At 37.1% G+C, this 22,621-nt stretch overlaps 1 protein-coding gene across 7 annotated transcripts; it reads left to right on the top strand.

Moving 5' to 3' along the window:
- Window positions 1-680: 680 nt before the first annotated feature.
- On the top strand, window positions 681-18,852 carry CISD1 (CDGSH iron sulfur domain 1). 7 transcript variants are annotated; one of them, XM_059881874.1, is made up of 5 exons: window positions 695-820; window positions 2,886-2,902; window positions 7,263-7,357; window positions 8,400-8,605; window positions 18,447-18,852. In XM_059881874.1, the coding sequence occupies exons 3-5, from the start codon at window positions 7,318-7,320 to the stop codon at window positions 18,534-18,536; spliced, it is 336 nt and encodes a 111-aa protein (XP_059737857.1). In that variant the 5' UTR covers window positions 695-820; window positions 2,886-2,902; window positions 7,263-7,317; the 3' UTR covers window positions 18,537-18,852.
- Window positions 18,853-22,621: the final 3,769 nt, after the last annotated feature.

The following is a 22,621-nucleotide window of genomic DNA, read 5'->3' as shown; positions in this document are numbered from 1 at the left end:
TAACAAGTTATAAACAACTTATTCAAAAAATTTTGAAACCGACACTAATTTCAGACTGTAGAAGATAGGAAATAATCTTAATTTTTTTTAAGTGAGCACGTTTTTTAAAAGAAACGAGCAGGATGTTTTTTATTTCTCTCTCTCTCCCACTGGACCCTTAGCGCAAGTTCCAAGATGCTCCATAGATGGAGAATTGTGTCGAAATCAGGAAAAAAAAAAAAAAAAGAGGGGGTGTGCACACCGGGAGCGAGGGGGAGATTCTGGGATGGGACACCACTGTTGGTTCCTGTGTTTGGCATTTCAAATGAAAACTGGACCTGGCCTTACAAGTACCAGACTAAGCAAGAAATTTGGGAGTGAAATCTTGGATATCCGTCTATGGCAAGTGTTATATCAGCACATATAATTTGCCCTCGTAAATCCACCTGGGAGAGACATAAAACCTGGCCCGGACTCTCTATTCCAAAGGTAGGTCCGCTGGGCTCCAGGACCAAACCCCTCAGGATTGCGCAAACTCAGTTGCTACCTCTCTTGGTCTCTTCCTCCTCCCTCCTCCTGTGGCTGTCAAATTCCGTACTCAACACTTCCTAAAGGTCCGGGACTAAGCTCCGCGCATGCTCAGTATCAGCCCGGGTGCTTAATACACACGTGCTGACGGACAGTCGCGGCGCCTGCGCGGTAGCTGCCTGGAGTCAGTGCCCTTAGGACGGACGCCTGTCGCACCTTGACTCCTGCTGTCCGCGCGAGCCGGTTTGTGCTCACTGTCCTGTGCACACCCTTGCAAGCATCGGCGCCATGAGTATGACTTCCAGCGTACGAGGTGAAGTGGGGCATGGGAGTGGGTGCCGCTGGCGGCCTGCGCACTGGTTGCAGCTTACTCAGCACCTCCTTGGACTGATACAGCTGCCGTGCGTTCCCGCCAGTCCTGTAACCTTGAAATACAGAAGGGCAAAAGCTCCGCGGGCCTGCAGGCTCCCCGGGCCGCATGGGGCAAGGGGGTGAGATCAGGCTACGATCGCGGGGCATGCGTGCCGTGGGAGCCATGCGTGCCGTGGGAGCCATGCAGGTATCTACCCAGGTCTAGACCTCGTTTCCCCTAGCTAGCTAAACCCTAAATCCTAATGATCCCACTACGCTGCTAGCTTTTCTTGTTCTCCCCTGAAACTCCTGTTAGGTCACAGGGCTTGGGGAAAAAGGAAAGGTGAAAACAAAAGCAAAAAAACAAACAAACCAAAAAACCCTTCCCCCTTCTCAAGGTTTAAATCACCGTGGAGCGAAAACGTGGATTTCCTGCAGCTCTCAAGCTATGCATGACTAATCACATCTTAGTTTTGCACATTTTTTTTAAAAGGAAGAAACCCAATCCGAGGTCTTCAGTTTTACCAGTTTGGGGTTTTTTTTTTTTCTTTTTTCTTTTTTTTTCAATTACGCCTCTGGCATCTGGCGCTCGGTGGCGGTAGTCCAGGAGAGAGGATTGAAAACAGTTCGTTGAGCCTTCACGTTGCTCAGCCTTGCTTCCCTAGTGCTGGTACCTAGCTTTCTGAAATGTTACTTCACAGAAGGTCCGATTAAAATTAAGGGACTTTCTAGAAGTCAATTAATATGGAGCTTCACTTTATAGCAACTCTTAGTGGTAGTATAATTGTCAGTATAATAATGTATACCCGCTGCGTGATAGAAGTGATCTTTGCCCAGATATAAAACACCACACCTCAAGGTTTGGTTCCCTGTAAAAGTAGTTAGGTAAAGAGATTGTCCAGAAGTTAATTTAAAATAGCCTTATTGATTCATGTAGTGCCAGGTTCTGTAACAGATCCCTGGTAACTTGTGCCCTAATTTTGTAATAGATTCTATAAATTGGAGAATTCACTTGTAGCCAAAAGTTACCTAACTGAATGAGAGTGATAACGCATGACATTTTTAAGTTACTAATGCAGTATATAAGAGCTGGTTATTTGCACAACTTATTTTCAAGTTTTGAAAGTTTTTATTTCACCTAAAAGCATAAGGATTGTTGTGAGGACCAAAGCCTTTGTAAATCACCTCTACTTTCACAAATACTGTGCCTTCTTTCACAAATACTGTGGTGTGGCAAGGGACAGATCCATTTAGATCTCAAATTCTCCTACTCTGTTTTTAAACCAAACCTGTTCATTGCTATAGATTGAAAATCAGCTTAAATTTTTTGATTTGGGGGAGGATGATCATGTCATTTCTCAGTTCAGATTAGATCAGATCAGTCGCTCAGTCGTGTCCAACTCTGCGACCACATGAATCGCAGCACGCCAGGCCTCCCTGTCCATCACTAACTCCCGGAGTTCACTGAGACTCACATCCATCGAGTCAGTGATGCCATCCAGCCATCTCATCCTCTGTCGTCCCCTTCTCCTCCTGCCCCCAATCCCTCCCAGCATCAGTCTTTTCCAATGAGTCAACTCTTCGCATGAGGTGGCCAAAGTACTGGAGTTTCAGCTTTAGCATTTCTCAGTTAAGTAAGTGAATTATATATATGCTTTATAGTTTGTGTATATATTATATTGTTATAAAGGGAATAGGATGGTATTTGGCACTGGACAGAGGAGCCTGGTGGGCTACAGTCCATGGGATCACAAAAGAGTCAGACATGACTTAGCAACTAAACCCACCATAACAACAAAGCACGAAATAAATAAATGTTAAATAAAAAATAAAAGGGTGTGTATATGCATGCAGAATTCTTGTTTATATTCAGGTAAAAAAATAATGGGTGGGAGACTTCCCTGAGGGTCTGGTGTTTAGGACTCGGGACAGATGGAGTAGCAAATCTCTTAGAAAAAAGCTTCATCTAAATTATTTCATCTGATTGATGATTGTCATTTACAGATTTATTGCTACTTCTGTTTCAGGTATTCCTTTGGAAAAGGTGTGTGGATTCATTACATATTCTAATGTATTGTCTATAGATATAAGATAAAGTCAAGCATGTATCTGCTGATACTTTTTAAGTTGACCTATCTTTATACTTAGAAGTGTCTCTTAATAGTAAGCTGCTGGGGTGGCTCAGATGGTAAAGAATCCGCCTGCAATGCAGGAGACCCGTGTTTGATCCCTGGGTCGGGAAGATCCCCTAGAGAAGAAAATGGAAACCCACTCCAATATTCTTGCCTGGAGAATTCCATGGACAGAAGAGCCTGGCAGACTACAGTCCGTGGGGTTGCGAAGAGTCAGACATGACTGAGCAAATGTCACTCACTCACTTCCAATGCAGGGGTCCTGGGATCCGTCCTTGGTCGGAGAACTAAGACCCTGTATGCCACTCGCCTCACCCAAAAATTAAATAAATAAATTACAATAAGAATAATAAAATACATTTTAAAAAATAATGGTTGGGCTAGAAATAAAATGAATGCAGATCAGGTCAGGACATGAATCTGATGGAGGCAATGAGGATGAGTAATTGGAATTGTAATCCAACAATCCCAGTCAGAGACATGGTTTTTGGTACCCACTTTTTTTCTTTACTGATGTATAATTGACATTCTTATACCAAACTTTTTACGTAATGTCTGTGAGTGTGTGTTTGTATGTGTCCATGTCCAATTCTTTGTGACCCCATGGACTATAGCTTGATAGACTTCTCTGTCCATGAAATTTTCCAGGCAAGAATACTGGGGTGGGTTGCCATTTCCTACTCCAGGAGATCTTCCTGACCCAGGGATTGAACCCGAAACTCTTGCATCTCCTGCATTAGCAGGCAGAGTCTTTATCACTGGTGCCACCTGAAAAGCCCCTTTTTATAGGACACCAAATATTTATTGCAGTTTTAGAAACTATAAGAAACATTAAGCAGCTTTCACTGCTACAGAGTCCCCGTTCTCAAATGACTCTTCTTCATACCCAATAGATGACTTCTAGGAAGTTTACTAAACTTCTTGCTCCTCTATATCTCTAAAACTCATTGAATCTGCTCTCTTAATCCCTTTCCTTCTACTTTAAAATAGGTGTTAGGCTATCTGCCTGGTGCTTTGTTATGTAACCCAAACCCTGAGCACTACAATGGAGGTGGTGGTGTAGTTACCAAGTGGTGTTTGACTTTTTGGGACCCCATGGACTGTAGCCCTCCAGACTCCTCTGTCCATGGGATTTTCTAGGCAAGAATACTGGAGTGGTTGCCATTTCCTTCTCCAGGGAATCTTTCCAACCCTGGTCTCCTATGTTGCAGGGGGATTTTTTACCGACTGAACCATCAGGGAAGCCACCACCACTACAATGCATGTAACCAAAACTAATCCTCTGACTGTTATATTGTTGTCTCTTTTATTGAAACTAACTATAATTTTCCATTCCATTTAATCTCAACATATAAAAATACTGCTTGGGTTCAATAGATTTATCGAGTCATTTAAAGGATTTGTTTTTTATCTGAGAAGGAATGTGCAGATCATACTGCAAATAAAGGAGATAGCTCCTATAGGTTATAAGCAATATATAATGAAGCTCCTATAGGTTATAAGCAATAAATAATGAAGGGACTTGGGAGCTATCGATGAAACAAGATTGGCAGAGAATTGATATTTGTTGGAGCTGAGTGAGGGTAAGTGGGAGTTCATTACACTATTTTCTATGTTGATCTGAAGCATTCCATAATGAAGTTTTATTTTTAATCTCAGGAAGTATTTGAATTCCACACTTTGATACTGAAGGATAAGACGAGGCCAAAGAGAAGTCATTTTTATGAAAGCAATGTGATAGTAGGATGGACAGATGGAGTAGCAAATTCAAATTATAAATCTGTTATATCTTTTTATTAAACTAACATTGGACACTGCCTGTACACTGGTCCTGGAAAGAAAAACATTACCAGGCATATCCTACAGATCTGAGAGAGACCCAAGAAAGGCAGAGACTTAAGCACAGCTCCCCTCCCCCTCTCCTGAGGTGGAGGGTACATTCTGATTCCATGGCAGTTGACACTGGTTAGGAGAGAACAGTTTGGGGCCGAAAAGGGGCTAAAGGAAAAGAAGCAGGGTGAGATTTCTGTCTTGGGTTAAAGCAAATGATTCCCACAGTAAAGAAAAGTTAAGAAATGAGTTATAAATGAGGGTATGGGATTTGGGAACAAGTTGATGTTTTCTCTATCTGTAGTTAATACTAAGAAAACTAAAGATTATATACAAAGAATGTAAGCCAAGGGAAGAGTAAGAAAGAGAAGGATTATTTAAAAATGTATTTTTTGTATTTTCTGTATTGGCATATGTGATAATTGTGTAGATAGAAAGCATGGTTAAGCAAAGGAAGGCTTTGATCTAACTATAGCACTACTTACATTGAGAGAGGCGCACAAAAAAGGGAAGTAAGGATAACTAGAAGAGGCAGAAATGAAGCTCAGGATATTTCTGGACCCCAGTTTTGAAAGAATGTCTGAAAGGTGCCAACTGAAATATCTTTAGAAATTAGGTCTTGATAAAATCCCTTGTTTACCCTGAGATTGTGTCTGTTCATAGATGTATACACTATCAAGAACTAAATGTTACTTGGGTTTTGCTTATTGCTTTTATCTGTTTACTGTCTTCGGTTTTCAATTCTTTGTCCATTGTAATTGTTGACTTTGGAATCCATCATTATTCTCATCTATCTCCGTATAGTTTCCTTTTCTCTCTTTTCCCTAGAGTTGCCAATGGCATCCATAGCTTTTTGCCAGAAAGACTGATTCAGGCTGCAGTAATGAAATGATAAAACAGCAACATTTTTCTTATTCTGGGAACTTTTACATCTGTCTCTAATGAGGTTAGAGAATTAGAATTTGGGAAGGAGGGAGGGATGGAAGTTGTTTTCTTAAGACCTTATCTAACTCTATGATTCTATCAAACTCATTGGAGCAAATGCAAAGCCATTTCCCTAGCACACATATGGTGCCGTGAAATTTATATACTGTCATAAGTGACCCTCCTTGGGTTAGGTTAACAGAGTACATGTTTTGAGACAAATTAATCCTAGCCAATTGTAGTTGTTTCTCAGTCTCAGACATTTATATAATATGTAGGTGCCATTAGAACAAGTATGTTAGCAATACTTCAAATTTCACCTCCAAAGTAAGTAGTAACTAAGATCAACAGCATTTAGGGAATTATTTTATTTCAGTCTTTTGGCTGTTTCCCACTTTTAAGTTTGCCCTAAGGATTCAGCATTCAGAAGACATAATTGAATATATACCTTCGAAGCTCTATTTTAGCCCATTTTGTGATGGGTAATTAGCTATTCAGAGTGGCTTTCCCTTAGCTAAGACATGGATTCCCATACCTCCTGACATTTTATTAAGGGAATTCCATGATTGAAAAAATGCATCAGAAAGGAAGATCTTGAATCAAACTAGAAATCAGAGCTAGTGTCAGCCCTGCTTGGAGTTGCCACAGAATGATACTATGAAGCAGGTAAAATTCAAGACAGGGAACTCTCCGGCAATCCAGAGGTTAGGAGTCCATGCCTTTATTGCCATGGGCCTGGGTTCAATCCCTGGTCAGGGAATTAAGATCCCATAAGATGCACAGTGGAACCAAAAACAAAAAATATATATCCTTTATCACTGAGGGAAAAAAAAAACGTTTGTAATAAAGAAATTTTTTAACAATTTTTGATTAATGAAATATAGCATTCAAGACAAATCTATACAAGGTGTGTAGCTGAAAATATCTTTCAATGAGGCCAAAGGTTTGAAGCTGTCAAATGACTTATTAACTTTTCGCAGTCATGCAGCACATGGGAAGGGCATAAAGTTAATGTTTGTTTTAGGGGATTATAGCAGGGAGGAATAGAAGGGTTACGTTGCCAGAAAAACAAACTAAATTTTTTCGCAGATAAAAATACTGTGGTTGAAAACAGGAGCCAAGGAACATGCTAATTAGAAACACTTGATAAAAACTAAATTATTAAACAAGCTAGAAGAGAAGACTAAGATAAAAGTAACTAAGTGGGAGAATGGTTATTTCCTTCCATTAGAGTTTTGTAAGAATGAGCTCCAATTTTATATAAGATACAATTAGATTCAGTGATTACTCACATTAGTACAATAAGAAATTTGACTCAGTAGTGCAAGTAAGCCATACAGTTAATTATTCATTTTATGTTTTTATTTGGCTTTGGAATGTGTTTTTTGTACTTATCTCTCTAGGGCTTTATTTGATAGTCTGGGAACTTATTTCAAACACTGAGAAGATCTGACTCAGGAAATGCTGGGACGCAGTCCAGTGTGTTTATCCTGACCCCTGTTCAACTTTTTCCTGCAGTCCACTCCATGCTGGGACTAGACAACTCTCCTCTGAGGCTGAGGCTAACCAGACTATGCAGCACCCTCTTCTCTCCACAATTCTCTGGAACTGGGGTAGTTGTTAAGTGCTTGGATTTCCAAAGGATCCTTGAAAAGCTACTTTAAAAAAGAATAAATAGATGGCCTATTAGTCAAGCAAATAATTGGGCAGGAAAATGTCATTTTTTTTTTTTTTTTTTTTAACACTGAAAACATTTTGTATTGAGGTTTAGTCTGTTAACAATGTTGTGATAGTTTCAGGTGAATAGTGAAGGGACTCAGCCATACAAACAGTCATTAAATTTAAAATGAATTTGTAGAGAATTCAGATCATCCACTACTGGATCATGGAAATTTAGAATTTATTAAAGGAGAATCTAACTAATTATATTAATTATATTTTCTATGAAATTAGTATATTCTGGTTTTTATTTTAATGAGACACTTTGAAATTAAAAAACAAAAAAAATTTGCATGACTTGAAGACCAGAATACTGCTGGATATATTCCTTTGAATGTTTAATATTAAGGCTTGGTTTAATTTTGTCCTTTCTTGCTTTTTCTTTGGATAGCATTTCTCTTTGAAGTTATTCCTTTTTAAATGACTATAGGACCTATTTAAATGAACTCTGATGAGTCATTTTGTTAACATAATCACCTCCTGATAGTAAGAGGGATAAGGGGTTCTTGTTTGTAATCTGAATTTTTATGGCCTTATTTGTAATCTGAATTTTGTTATGTATCAGGTTTTTTTTGCTTTTTTTTTAAGCAATGTGCAGGCTCACAGGTTACTTTAAATCTGTTTATGAACACTTTTAAATGATTACTAAGCCTTGTTTTTCCTTCTCCAACCATGAAATAATTTTTAAGTTTCTCTTCTATCTTAATTTAGCTAACATCACTCAATAGAAAATACACAGTTGCCTCCATAAGGGCTGGGGAAAGTTTTAACAAGGGACCACTACACCAGTGTGTTTTGATCATTTTATTAACATTAAAAACCTTTGACTGTTGGGATACTTAATACTCAAAACTTGGATTTCCTGAATGTTCTTGTTAGATTATTAGTATGCATTTTGGTTTTGATAATTATTCCTGTTTTCCTTCCCTATTCTAGTTGAATGGATCGCAGCTGTTACCATTGCTGCTGGAACAGCTGCAATTGGTTATCTAGCTTACAAAAGATTTTATGTTAAAGATCATCGCAACAAATCTATGGTAAACCCTCACATCCAGAAAGATAACCCCAAGGTAGTACATGCTTTTGATATGGAGGATTTGGGAGATAAAGCTGTGTACTGCCGTTGTTGGAGGTCCAAAAAGGTAAGAGAAACAAGTCCTTTATGTCAATGTCATTTTTAATGTAACATTTCTTTTTAAACTATTCTGTCAAGCTGGCATCACCATGAATTGTTAAGATATCTGTTCTTTGGGCTTCCCTGGTGTCTCAATCGGTAAAGAATCCACCTGAAATGCAGGAGACCTGGAGTCCTTGGATCGGGATGATCCCTTGGAGAATGAAATGGCAACCCATTCCAGTATTTTTGCCTGGAAAGTCCCATGGACGGAGGAGTCTGGTGGGCTGCAGTCCATAGGGTCTCAAGAATCAGACACAACTTAGCAACTACACCACCAGCACCACCATCCATTCTTCTTTTCTTTCTCTTTTTAATGGAATCTCTGTTTTCTCTATTTTCTGTGTACTCTTCAGGAATATATTTACTGAAATGTATAACCAACATGCAGTAAAGTTACATCACACCCTTGTTGAGTTAGGTGAATGTAACCATATTCTTTGCCAAAGAAGAAGGAAAAATTCCTTTGCTTATGTTTAGAATTTCCTCCCCAAGTGTGTCTTAGTGTCCACTATCCCAGGAAAAGGAGTATGCAGCCTAAATAAAAAGAGAAACAAAAAATTAAATAAACTAATAAATAAATACAAAGAGAAATAGGTCTTTTTTTCTTTCCTCTCTCTCTCCTCTTGGGATTTCAAGCTCCTGGATTCTAGGATAAGTTTTGGAAATATCTAGAGATTCATCTGAAACTATCACGACATTGTTTGTTAATTAGCTAGTAGCTCTGTTGGTAAAGAATCCTCCTGCAGCGTAGGAGACCTGGATTCAATTCCTGGGTCAGAAAGATCCCCTGGAGAAGGGATAGGCTACCCATTCCAGTATTCTTGAGCTTCTCTTGTGGCTCAGCTGGTAAAGAATCTGCCTACAATGCAGGAGACCTGGGTTTAATCCTTAGGTTGGGAAGATCCCCTGGAGAAGGCTACTACCCACTCCAGTGTTCTGGCCTGGAGAATTCCATGGACTATACAGTCCATGGGGTCGCAAAGAGTCAGACATGACTGAGTCTTTACTTTATACCTCAATAGAAAATAAGTTTTTTTTTTAATAAATAAAAATTAAATGCTAGTTTAAAAAAAAAGAAAGAAATATCAAGAGAAACTATTAGAAAATTGCCCCTGAAGATTTCTTACCTAGTACATATGTACTGACCCTGTATCCTAAGCTTTCTTTAAGCTGCAACTCCTATATTTAAATATCTAACACAAGATTTTTTTGTATCTTTTTTTCTTTTGTGAGAATTGCATTTTATCAAGTTCCATTTGGAAGTATCTCTGTGATACCTGCAGCTTCTAGATAATGATGACAGCTAGTGATCTAAAGATGGTAAAATGTTCTTCTAAGGTCATCTTGAAAAGCTTCATACATTGAATGACTTCAGAATTTCTGGTATATTTAGAGAAATATGATGGCATACTGTGTGTACTGCCACTATTTAGCATTTAAATAAAATAGGTTTGATACTATGAGGCCTAAGAACATAGACAATAAAAACGATGTATCTACTTCTGAAACCATGTTGTATCTACTTCTGAAACCATGTTGTATCAGGGACCTCGTCCCACAGTGGAAAGCCATTATCACAAATTACATATTGCAGATAAGGAAAAAGTCACATACCAGGTACTGGAAAGCATATTCTACTTACCCCTTTCTCTGGCTGCAGTTGATGTTGTATAATCCAGTGGTGACACACCACTTAGATTATGTCATTCTGTTTGAAAACTGCTTGATGAACATAAGGAATATGAACCAAAAATTAATAGTCCCATTACAACAAATTGTTCCTTCACAAGAGCACTGTTCATTTGGAGTGTGGGATTGTTTATACGTACTCTTGAGGTTGCTAGAAAATAATCCTCAATAATATTCTATAGTCTAGATTTGCGTTTTTTTTTTTTTAATTAACACCTATAATAGGTTTCATTCTCTAGTTGCTCACCAAGATACAAAAAGTAATATCTTTAGAAATTAAGGAATTTCTAAGTCCAGAGTTGTATTGATTCTTTAGTCAGTGATCTAAAATAGTTCATTTAGCTTCTATTACTAGATACATACATGAGAACACTTGAAATAGTGAAACAGCAGGTGTCATAAATATGTACAGTTGGTGCACTATGAGTGCTTTAAATGAAAGAGCTTGTTACACTGTGGGCTCGAATTTTCTGGAAAGACATAGTGATATCCATAGGAATTCAATTGCCCCCTGGGAAGATGAATCAATGAAGACTCTAGTCTGATCCTTGTACCTGCTTCCTCAAAAGAATAAGTCTGAATCAAAAATCTTAAGTACCAAGGAAACAGTTCACCTCAAACTGGGAGTTGAACCTGTGTGCAGGGTCTCGAACCCAGCCAGAACCCTGCTTGGGACTGTAGCCCATGTGGTAGGGACTAGAGCCCAGTATTCCAATGATCTTATATGGAGGCTTAAGTTCTAGTGGAAGTCGACTTGTTTGCCATCTTGGACCTGTTTGGTTCTAATCAGTTTATGTCGTGTCCTTAGGCTACATCATTCTTTTAAAGATTGTGCCCTGCGCCTTTCCCTCCTGTTTCACCTTCGAAAGGAGTTTGCCTCCTGACATGGGGGAGCTCCCTGTCAGGGAGTTCAGACATAAAGTTATACTTAAACCAGAGTGCTCACTGTGGGGAATGAAGAAAAACGAACAGATATATGAAACATTTTGAAGGAAGGATTAGCCAGTGAAGGAAGGATTAGCTGTGAATGATTTGTGTGGAAGACTGAGGGAGGAAAACTGAAGCTCACTGAAGTGTCTTGCTTAAGATAGGATCGTAGGGTTAGACCAGATGGTGCGATCAATGGAAATAAGGAATTCAGAATGAATGGCTGATTTTTCAGGACACCAATGATAAGTGCAATTTCAAAGAGTGACATTGAGGTAACATTTGAATAGAAACATACAGCAGTCTGAAGTGTGGGACTAAAGTTGAGACATCAGGGTTGGAGATAGCAATCAGCAGAACTGTGAGCCAAGTGTAGGAATGCAGCAGATCCTTGGTACAGATAAAAATCAAGGAAGGGCTAAGTAAGAAATCTCTGGAGAATTTTCTGTGTCTTCTAAAAAGGAAAAAGAGTCAAAAAAAGGAGATGAAATGGACACCAGAGTTAAATGAAAACTAATAATATCATGGCTTCAGAATGAAAAAGGGAAAAGTTTCAAAGAAGATTTTGTTATGAACATCAGTGTGTGCAAAAGACAAGGAGGTGAATAGACTATTAAACTAAGACTATGGGGTTAAGCAATTAGGCAATTGACCTTTTGGCATCATTTGAACAGAATAATTAGAACAGGAGCTGTGTCCAAGTTGATTATAGTATGAATGTGTAAATATGACACTGCATGGAAAGAAAAATACGATGACTGCTTGAGTGAAGCTAAGTAAAGAGTGTTTGCTTTGGTTGGGTGTTTGGACTGCAAGGAGATCTAACCAGTTGATCCTAAAGGAAATCAACCCTAAAGATTCATTTGAAAGATGGATGCTGAAACTGAAGCTGCAATACTTTGGCCATGTTATACAAAGACACAACTCATTGAAATTAACCCTGATACTGGGAAAGACTGAAGGCAAAAGGAAAAAGGTGTGGCATAGGATGAGATGGTTAGATAGTATCACCAACTCAATGGACATGAACTTGAGCAAACTCCAGGAGGTGGTAAAGGACAGGAGCCTGGCATGCTGCAGTCCATGGGGTCACAAATAGTCGGACATGACTAAGCAACTGAACAACAGCAACAAAGGGTCAATAAAGCAAATATGGGCTTTTACAAACTAAGATCTCAAGTATTTCAGGAAAAATCACAAATGGACACAAGCTAATGGGTTAAATGTTTCAGTTTTCTCAATGTCTTTTTTCTTTTTAAGCTTGTCTTTTATGTCATTATTAATCCTTTTTGCATCTATGATTTGTCTGTTCTGAATTTTCACTGAAGCTTGGGCACTTTTTATTCCCCCATGAGTGGATTCAGAGATCACTTTGAATGCTTTTCAAATTAGTGGATGTGCTTGTTCTCCAGAAATTTTTGAAAACTCCGCACATTCCTGAGGTTCTTTAAGGTTGTCACACAGGTGTCAAGTCATATATTTACATGTCTATGCACAGAAGGCCTATAACTGATAACTTTGATTAGATGGCTATATTGAGTTTTTATTCAGTAGTTTTTCTTCATATAAATGAGTTTTTATAATATTAATAATATGACAAAATTTAAGCTCCTATCCAAAAAAAAAAAGTTTCATGTGATATAAACTAATTCAATTTTAATTCATTCTTTTTTTATCAAAGTATAGTTAATTTACAATATTGTTTAAGTTTCAGTGTATATGTTTGGCTGGGTCCCTTTGCTGTTCACCTGAAACTATCACAACATTGCTTGTTAATCAGCTATACCCCAATACAAAATAAAAAGTTAAAAAAAAATATCGTGTAAGTTTCAGGTGTACAGTGTAGTGATTCAGTTTTGGGGTTTTTTTTCTTTTTTTTTTTTTGCTGATTATATTCCATTATAGGTTATTACAAGATATTGGATATAATTCTCTGTGCTATATAGGAAATCCATGTTGCTTATCTATTTTTTATGTGTGGTAGTTTGTATCTGTTAATCCCATACTCTTAATTTGTCCATCTCCCCTCTAATTCATTCTTAAGGTACAGTCACTAGTAACCTGTTGTGTGTTTCTAACATTTTGAGCAGTTTTCTCAGACCTGATGAATCAGATCTCTTAGTCATGTTCAGAAATTACATGCTTTTAACATGCTTCATTCCTCCTCTCTTCCCACCCACACCCCGACCCCCTGGTGTGGCCTCTGCTCTTCAGAAACTGGCCTGTTTCATAGTATTTCACAAAAGGGCTATCCCTAAGTAAAGTGAGAGAAAAAGGAGCCAATACAAAGGAAATGATTTTAAAACAACTACAGGGAGAAATCCCATCTGAGACAGTGGTAAGAGACTGGAAGGAAACAAAAGTACAAGCAATGATTTGAGATTCGCCCTTAACAAGAAATAGTCTTTCGAAACAAGGTGAGGGAACCTTGATATCAAAGGAACAGTGTTCAGCAGTCTTACTAGATTCCCACCCACTGAAAGTGAAAGTGAAGTTGCTCAGTCGTGTCCGACTCTTTGTGACCCCATGGACTGTAGCCTTCAAGGCTCTTCCCTCCATGGGATTCTCCAGGCAAGAGCACTGGAGTGGGGTGCCATTTCCTTCTCCAGGGGATCTTCCCTGACCCAGGGATCGAACCCGGGTCTCCCGCATTCCAGGCAGACGCTTTAACCTCTGAGCCACTAGGGAGCCCCTTACGCACCTCAAATAGGTTACATCATTTACTGAGTTATGTGGTGACCATTAGGTAGCCAGGAGAAAGTTTGAACAAGGACCGAAGGAGAAAGCAGACTAAGAAATAAGAGGAAAGATGAGCCAGTTCATATCAGGAGCTCAACTGAAATTGAAATGTAACTGGAGAATCATTTTCTTTCCTTTACAACTTCAGAATTTGAGTTGGGGTTTTTTGTTAGTGGTGGGTTTGTTTTTGTTTTGAGGGCCTGGGGTGTGATTATGGAAAGTCTCCATCCCATTAATGGTTAGAGGTGTGTTGCACTGACTCCCTTTCCTCACAGACACAATAGTCTAAACATTGGTTACATTGCTTGCCCAATCCATATGAAGACAGTCTTGTAAAGTCTTAATTTTTTCTTATGTATATCTTATTATATCTACTATTATATCTACTATCTTATGCTTAATATTGCTCAAGTTAAGTATATAAGAATGGTATAAAATGTCATATTCTCTCTTGTAGTCTCAAAGATCTCATTGCTTTTATTTTCTTTCTCAACCAAAGCAAGTTCATTCCTCAGAACAATTTATGGTAATGAGCCAGATTGCCCCAGGCAGCCTCCTTGGAAATTATAATCCAAACTCTAATTAAAAATACAAAGTTTAGAGAAGGAAGATTCAATTTTTTTTTTTTTAATTTTTGCAACTAGAGTAGATAATTCAAGGAGTATTTATTTATCTCCATGTTGAATCTCCCTAAAAACAGAAACAGCTTAATTTGGGATGTGGGAATCAACCATTAAGAAGAAACACATTTTGTGTTTTCTTATGAACATCCTGCCAAGTTTGCTAACTTTCCAAGAGGAGAACAAGGATTTCTAGGATTTTTTCCCCTAAACATTTATTCCCATCTCTTCTCCACACCCTGTATTCTCTAGTTGTAAAGCTGTTTGGGATTTGTAATTTTCTAATTGGGTTAACAAATGATAGGATATTTTCTGGACATACAGAGAATGCAGCCAATTTAATTCTCAAAGTTTTCTCCAGGATTTGTTAATAAACAAACAATGACATCTTAGAACAAATTTAGAATCATCTGTGAGCTAAATGTTTTCTCCTTATCAATTTTCTGATTCTTTTAAGTATTAATACTACATGAACTGAATTAAATATACCTTTTTTTTTTTAATTTCAGCCCTTTGCTTGACATTTTTAACACATTTAAAATTTTAAATGAAAGAGGGCTAATAAAATTCATGTTTTCATTATATTATTATTTAATACAAAACTGCTGTACTTTCTAGATTATGCTCGAAAGTATATATCCACCACGTTTTCTTTCTCTTGCACAGAAAGGTAAAAAATGAAACAAGACACTTTCTGAAAAACATAAATATTGTCAGATAATTTGCCACTTGAATTTTTGTGCCAATAATTACCATTCTTTAGTTTATACTGTATTTAGAAATATGAGTTAATTTTAATAAATATATTTCATTAATACATATAGCATATTATGAAATTTCTAATCCTTTCTTGAAATAACTCATTTTGGCTCTTTGTTGTTTGTTGGAAAAGAAAAAGTTGAATCTTTTCATCATCTTAAAATAAGAAATCTCTAATAGATAAATACAGAATGCCTAATCTTCACATGAAGTTTGGGAAATTATTCTAATATTAGGTAATATAGGAAGTACTATTAAAAGATGTATTGGCCTCTGAACAGAATGATTTTGAATCCTGAGTTTACATTTTAAAGGAATTCAAAGCTTTATATACTTTTTTAAAAAAAGCATAAAAGTTAATTAAGAAATAGCCATGATCTACTTATTCACTCCTTTTTTCTGGAGGAGAAACATAAGTGAAAGTCACTCAGTCGTGTCTGACTCTGTGACCCCATGGACTATACAGTCCATGGAATTCTCCAGGCCAGAATACTGTAGTGAGTAGCTATTCCCTTCTCCAGGGGATCTTCCCAACTTAGGGATCAAACCCAGGTCTCTTGCATTGCAGGTGGATTCTTTACCAGCTGAGCCACAAGGGAAGCCCTTTGGAGGAGGGGTGGGAAGTATAATTGATTTACAATGTTGTCTTAGTTTACAGCAAAGTGAATCAGTTATACATATACGTATATCCACTCTAGTTTCTTTGCCTGTATAAATTAACCGAGTAGTTAACCTATTTTATATACAGTAGTGTGTATATTTCAATCCCTATTTATGAAAATGAAGGTTTTTTTTTTTTTTACAATGCAAACCTTTTTTCTCACTGTAAAATCACCTGTGTTTGTATATTAAATATATGTCACTTTGAAATGCTGTTCTTTGCTGTGGAATACATTTCCATTTGATTTTTGTATGGCCTGTTTTGTCATCCATGCAAGAAAACCCTGAAAGCTTGAGTTCATCTTTTTGCTGCAAGGACTTGTTTGTAATATGAATATACTGTGCCACATCTTATTGACAGAAACAATTTAAATTTCATATATATCACATTTGTATTGCTACCCCAGGATAGATTTTACATCTAGAAATTTACAATATGATACCTTGAGTTTTTTTCAAGGTAGTTTTTAACTAATTTACTGCCCCTCAGAATTATATACAGATAGTAAAATTAAAATTGAATTTCTTTAATATCAACTAAATATTATTTTAGTCTTAGACACATTTCATCAAGGTTAAAGATTATATACCATCATTGTCTGGTTTCAGGTACTGAAAATTATACTTCCTTGGTGGAGTAATAAGGTGATCTTACTCTTCAGACCAAGACTCCTAGCATTTTACTCTTCTAAATAGGCCCCTTCAGTGGAAGAATGTACCTTATACCAAACAGTGAAGCTAGATTCTAGAGTGAAGGTATGTTCCAGACAAAAAGAATAAAACAAAGATTCTAGGTGTCATCATTTGACATGAAATAAAAGTAAAAGGTAAAATATAGAAGGAAAGAAAATAATTTACTGATAATTGTAAAATCCTGAGAAACACCTAAAAACATTGTTGAGTTCTTATTTTTATCATTTAACAATAAAAAGGATATACTTGCAAAAAACAGGTGATATACAGGCACACACACACAAATATATATTTATATATATGTGATATATATCAAGAATAGTCAGATATGAAAATATATACTTAATACCTGTAAAACATATAAAGCAGAAATGTTCATATCAGAAAAATGCATGAGACCTAAGGATGAAGAACAGAAGAGAAATAGGACTTGGCTGAAAAACTCTCAAGTTTATTTGGAAGAATAAATAGGTAAACGATAAATCGGAAATTTTAACAAAGAAGAAATGTGAAGGAAAACCAGCCCTACCTAATACTGAAGCAATTTTAAACACAGTCATTATCTCGAAGTAGGCTGATGACTGTGATAGTGTGGAACCTATAAATAAGCACTTTATATGTAGACTTAGTTTTGATAAAATTTTAAATAAAGATATAACAATTTGGGAGGCAACCACTTCTAATAATACGGAAGCAACAGGTTCTTAAGTGCTGTTATTAGAACAGCATTTTGCAAATTGCAGTCCACAGAACATGAAGATAATGGACGTCAAAGAAGTGTTTGTAAATCCAGTCAGCCTGGGAAATTTGAGGTTAAAATTGTGTGTGTATCTGTGTGTGTTTTTATTGGAGAATAATTGCTTTACAGTATTGTGTTGGTTCTGCCATACGTCAACATGAATCAGCCACAGGTATACATGTGTCCTTTCCCTCCTGAACCACCCCTCCCAACTCCCACCCCATGTGTGTGTGTTTTTAATAATAGATCCTCTTTAAAATAATAATACATGTTGTTAACCAGGAGAACTGTATACGTTTTTTGTATATGAAATGAAACCAAATCAGAATATTTTGCAGGACTTCTTAGTTTGCAGAGCTCACTTTGGGAAACACTGTGTTAAATATTTAGTTTTGTCCCCTTTCCTCCCACTGGACACCAAAATGTCTGTTTTATCTAAAATGTGAGATCTTGAAAACAAATGGAAATTTATCACATCTCCAGGAGAAAGAAGTCTCCATGATGGATGTTAACAAGGGAAATACTGGCTTATTTGTATGAAAGAGAAATTAAGGATGTGAACAAATAAAATAAAAAGGGTTGGGGTGAAAAATTGCCAAAAAGTTGATTAGCAAGGATAATGAACAGATTGATTTTGAACAAATTATAAACTTAGACTCTTTCCAGTAGATAGGTCAGGGATACAATTCACTAGAAAGGAAATATGACTAGTACATAAACATAAAGAAGGTTTTTCACATCCATAAGCAGATATCACAAATGGAAATGCAGTTAATGATCTGTGTTTTATCCACAAGTCAATTTCTTCCTCCTCCTTAGTGTGTACACTTTATATATGCTCATTCAGAAAACCATCTCTAAGGTAGCCAAGAAAAATCTACTGAGTTATCATGTTATATATGTGAATTAAGTGTCATGCTACTCTGCCAAACGTAATACTGATTTTGCAGTTAGACATTTCACATTCTTTCTCTTCCTAGTTCCCACTATGTGATGGATCTCACACAAAACACAATGAAGAAACTGGAGACAACGTGGGACCTCTGATCATTAAGAAAAAAGACACTTAAATGGACAGTTTTGATGCTGCAAACCAACTTGTCATGATGTTTCCTGATTGCTTAATTAGAATGACTACCACTTCCGTCTAATTCACCTGCCCTGGGTTCTAGATGTGTGGTAAACTATAGCTTTCACATTCACGGCATTTGCCTTACACGTGGAACCATTGTGGTGCACATCTGTTGAAACAAGGAAAAACAAAAAACCAATCTCATGGCCTGTGGGTTATTTTGGTCTCTTAAGGATCTGTTTCTTTACATTTAAAACTGACATTAGAATATAGTTGTATGTCAAAGTTAACGAATTAAATTATTCTCAAAATCATGTATGTGCAGATTGTACTTGTAAGTTTCAAAGAAGAATTAATCACAATTTAATATTACTTAGCCTAGAAAGTAAAATGGGTGTGATTAAGCTACATTAATCTCCTAATGACAATCTAGGAAAAGCCTATTATGACCTTGGTTTTTTTCTTGATCGTAGTACTGATACTAAGAAAATACAGTTTCTGTGTTTTCAATCAAAATGAACTTTGAATGTTAATTCAATTATAAATGGGCCAGGTCAGTAATAAAGAGACAGTAACTTCTTTGTATTCATCTTCCTAGATATTTAATCAATTCATTAAGGAAACCAATAGTCGAAATTTAGATCAAAGTAGTAAGAGATTTTAAGTTGTCATGAAGGATGTCTTAAAATGTTATGTTCCAGAATTCTCATCAAGGAGTGGCAAGCACTTGAACTGGGGACACTGAAGGAATTGGAGCACATAATGCCAAGTCTCTTGAACACTAAATACACATCCTTGGCAGAAATAGTGATAATGAGGGTAGATCAAAGACATGGGAAGATTTTTATTTCCTCATTCTCAATCACCAGGCATACAGTTACAAAAGAAGCTATTTTGGAGAGAAAAATAAGAATTATATGCTCTTTTAAATTATATAATCTTAAAAGCAAAACTTTGAAGACAAGTTTTTGTTTATGTAATATTCTTCAAAGACAGACCAGTAACTTTGCATTTCATTGCTGATTTAGAAAAGAATATGAAAACTGAAGATAATGACAGGAATAGTTTATATATATATATATATATATATATATATATATATATATATATATGAAGACGTAGTTGGAAATTGACAAAGTTAACAGTAGTAATCAGTCATGTAGAATCCAGAATTACCTTGGAAGTAACAGGAGTCAGTGAAACCAAACATCAGTGTTATTATATTAAATATGCTCATTGGTATTTTTTAACATATTACTTTGTATATTACAGTAGATAGAGTTGATCCCAAAATTGTGTGTACCAGTTTTTAAGTAGTGCACATGACTTAGTTGAACTTGTCTTCAAGACACATCTTCACAAAATCTAAAGTTACTGAAACTGAGTGGGACCCTGTGGGGCTTTCTCCCAGGCCTTTCTGTCCCCCATTTCTTGTAGGCAAGACTCCAGCCATTATGACCTTCCACGAGTTGCAAAGGGTAGATTTGAACAGTTGCAAATCAAGAGAACAGCAGCCAAGAAATCACCTGAGGCAAGATTAAAAGAAGCAAAAAAGCTCATCAAGATTCAGTTCAGTTCAGTCGCTCAGTCATGTCCGACTCTGCGATTGCATGGACTGCAGCATGCCAGGCCTCCCTGTCTGTCACCAGCTCCCAGAGTTTACTCAAACTCATGTCCATCGAGTCGGTAATGCCATCTAACCATCTCATCCTCTGTCGTCCCTTCTCCTACTGCCTTCAATCTTTCCAGCATCAGGGTCTTTTCAAATGAGTCAGCTCTTCGCCAAAGTATTGGAATTTCAGCTTCAGCATCAGTCCTTCCAATGAATATGCAGGACTGATTTCCTTTAGGATGGACTTGTTGGATCTCCTTGCTGTCCAAGGGACTCTCAAGAGTCTTCTCCAATACCACAGTTCAAAAGCATCAATTCTTTGGCACTCAGCTTTCTTTATAGTCCAACTCTCACATCCATATGTGACTACTGGAAAAACCATAGCCTTGACTAGATGGACCTTTGTTGGCAAAGTAATGTCTCTGCTTTTTAGTATGCTGTCTAGGTTGGTCATAACTTTTCTTTCAAGGAGTAAGCATCTTTTTATTTCACGGCTGCAGTCACCATATCCAGTAACTTTGGAGCCCCCCAAAATAAAGTCTGCCACTGTTTCCACTGTTTCCCCATCTATTTGCTATGAAGTGATGGGACCAGATGCCGTGATCTTAGTTTTCTGAATGCTTAGCTTTAAGCCAATTTTTTCACTCTCCTCTTTCACTTTCATCAGGAGACTCTTTAGTTCTTTACTTTCTATCATAAGGGTGGTGTCATCTTCATATCTGAGGTTATTGATATTTCTCCCAGCAGTCTTGATTCCAGCTTGTGCTTCCTCCAGCCCAGCGTTTCTCATGGTGTACTCTGCATATGAGTTAAATAAGCACAGTGACAATATACAGCCTTGACGTGCTCCTTTTCCTATTGGAAACCAGTCTGTTGTTCCATGTGCAGTTCTAACTGTTGCTTCCTGACCTGCATACAGATTTCTCAAGAGGAAGGTCAGGTGGTCTGGTATTCCCATCTCTTTCAGAATTTTCCACAGTTTATTGTGATCCACACAGTCAAAGGCTTTGGCATATTCATCAAGATTAGGTTCCTTATTTTATCAGAGACCACCTTTGATCCACTGTTAGAGAAACCCTCATCAAGCTCTCCAGTTGAGACAGTGTTTCAAGGGTGAAGCCAGGTTTGTCTCCCTTTGCCTGGTAAAGCAATAAAAGCCATCCTTTCTACTACATCCAAAACCGTCTCTGGGGTTTGATTGGCACCAGTGTACAGAGAGGCAGAGCCTTTGGTGATGGTACTACAAACTCTGATTCTACCTGAAAAATTCTTAGGGTGAATCTTTTCATGCCTCTTCCCCCCTTTTTATAATAAGGATGACTAGGTCAGCAATAGGATCATGCTTTTAAAGGTGAATTGCTTTAAAGAAAAATACATCTATGAACTCCCAGATTTACTGATGAAAGGACATCCTTTAAACAGACTAAGGTGTTTTTTTTTTTTTTTTTTGGCCATGGCATGTGGGATCTTAGTTCCCTGACAAAGGATTGAGCCCATGCCCCCTCCTGTGGAAGTTGTGAGTCCTAACCACTGGACCACCAGTGAATTCTTCTGTAGTCTTAATTTTAAATTTAAAATGATAAATTATGAGTCATGCATTTTTATAGCTAGCAGAAGAAAAAAAACTAGTGCCAATTCTCAAATGGGTGAGTATGTTTATGGTAAAATTAGAAATGGTCACTTTATTGTGAAAGGCAGATCTACTGTAGCATTTAATTAGATAAGTGTAGTTCCAGGGTCATGTAAAATTCTATTGCATGCTTTTGAACTAGAATTCCTTTAGGATTTTAAAACCTTTTCATGTTACTAACCTACAAAGTAAAGTAGGTGTTATGTACAGTTACTGTTCTCACTTAAACACTTAAAACTTCTAATTGTTTTTTCCTTTGATTAGAGTTCAAGCAAGTGGGACTCCCCCATACCATCACTATCTTTTTTTCTTTATATCATTTATGTTTTATGGATTTCTGCAGTAAGAATCTGCCAGGTTGGGAAGTTTCTAATGTTATGAAGAAATTGTTTTGCAGCTATTTGGAGTGATACACACCTATTCATGCAGATATTTATTAAGCATTTATTATAGACTGTGTAATTGAGAACAAAACACTTTATAGAATTAAAAGCTCACAGTTTAGATTATATCATCTATGACATAGGTTATATTATGATAATTTATGATTTATTTTCCTTGACATTATAACAGGTGCAGTCAATACACCAATTCTTTCTACCAAGTAGGTGCATTTATTTGATTTTATATTAGTTATCAAAGATTTTAAGATGAACATTGGTAGGACTTCCCTGGTGGTCCAATGGCTAAGACTCCACACTTCCAGTGCAGGGGGCCTGGGTTCAATCCCTGGCCAAGGAACTAGATCCCACATGCCTCACCTAAGAATTCACACACAGCAACTATTAGTAAAAGGTCCCACATGCCACAACTAAAGAACCTCCACGATGCAACTAAAACC

This window comes from Bos taurus, chromosome 26 (assembly GCF_002263795.3).
Source record: "Bos taurus isolate L1 Dominette 01449 registration number 42190680 breed Hereford chromosome 26, ARS-UCD2.0, whole genome shotgun sequence".
NCBI lineage: Eukaryota > Metazoa > Chordata > Mammalia > Artiodactyla > Bovidae > Bos > Bos taurus.
This window is presented reverse-complemented; position numbering and strand designations above follow the sequence as displayed.

Coding starts and splice junctions, on each gene's coding strand:
- CISD1 (XM_005225342.5), top strand. Junction 7,358..8,399: donor CACAATTCTCTGGAACTGGG/GTAGTTGTTAAG, acceptor TCCCTATTCTAG/TTGAATGGATCGCAGCTGTT. Junction 8,606..18,446: donor GTTGTTGGAGGTCCAAAAAG/GTAAGAGAAACA, acceptor TTCTCTTCCTAG/TTCCCACTATGTGATGGATC.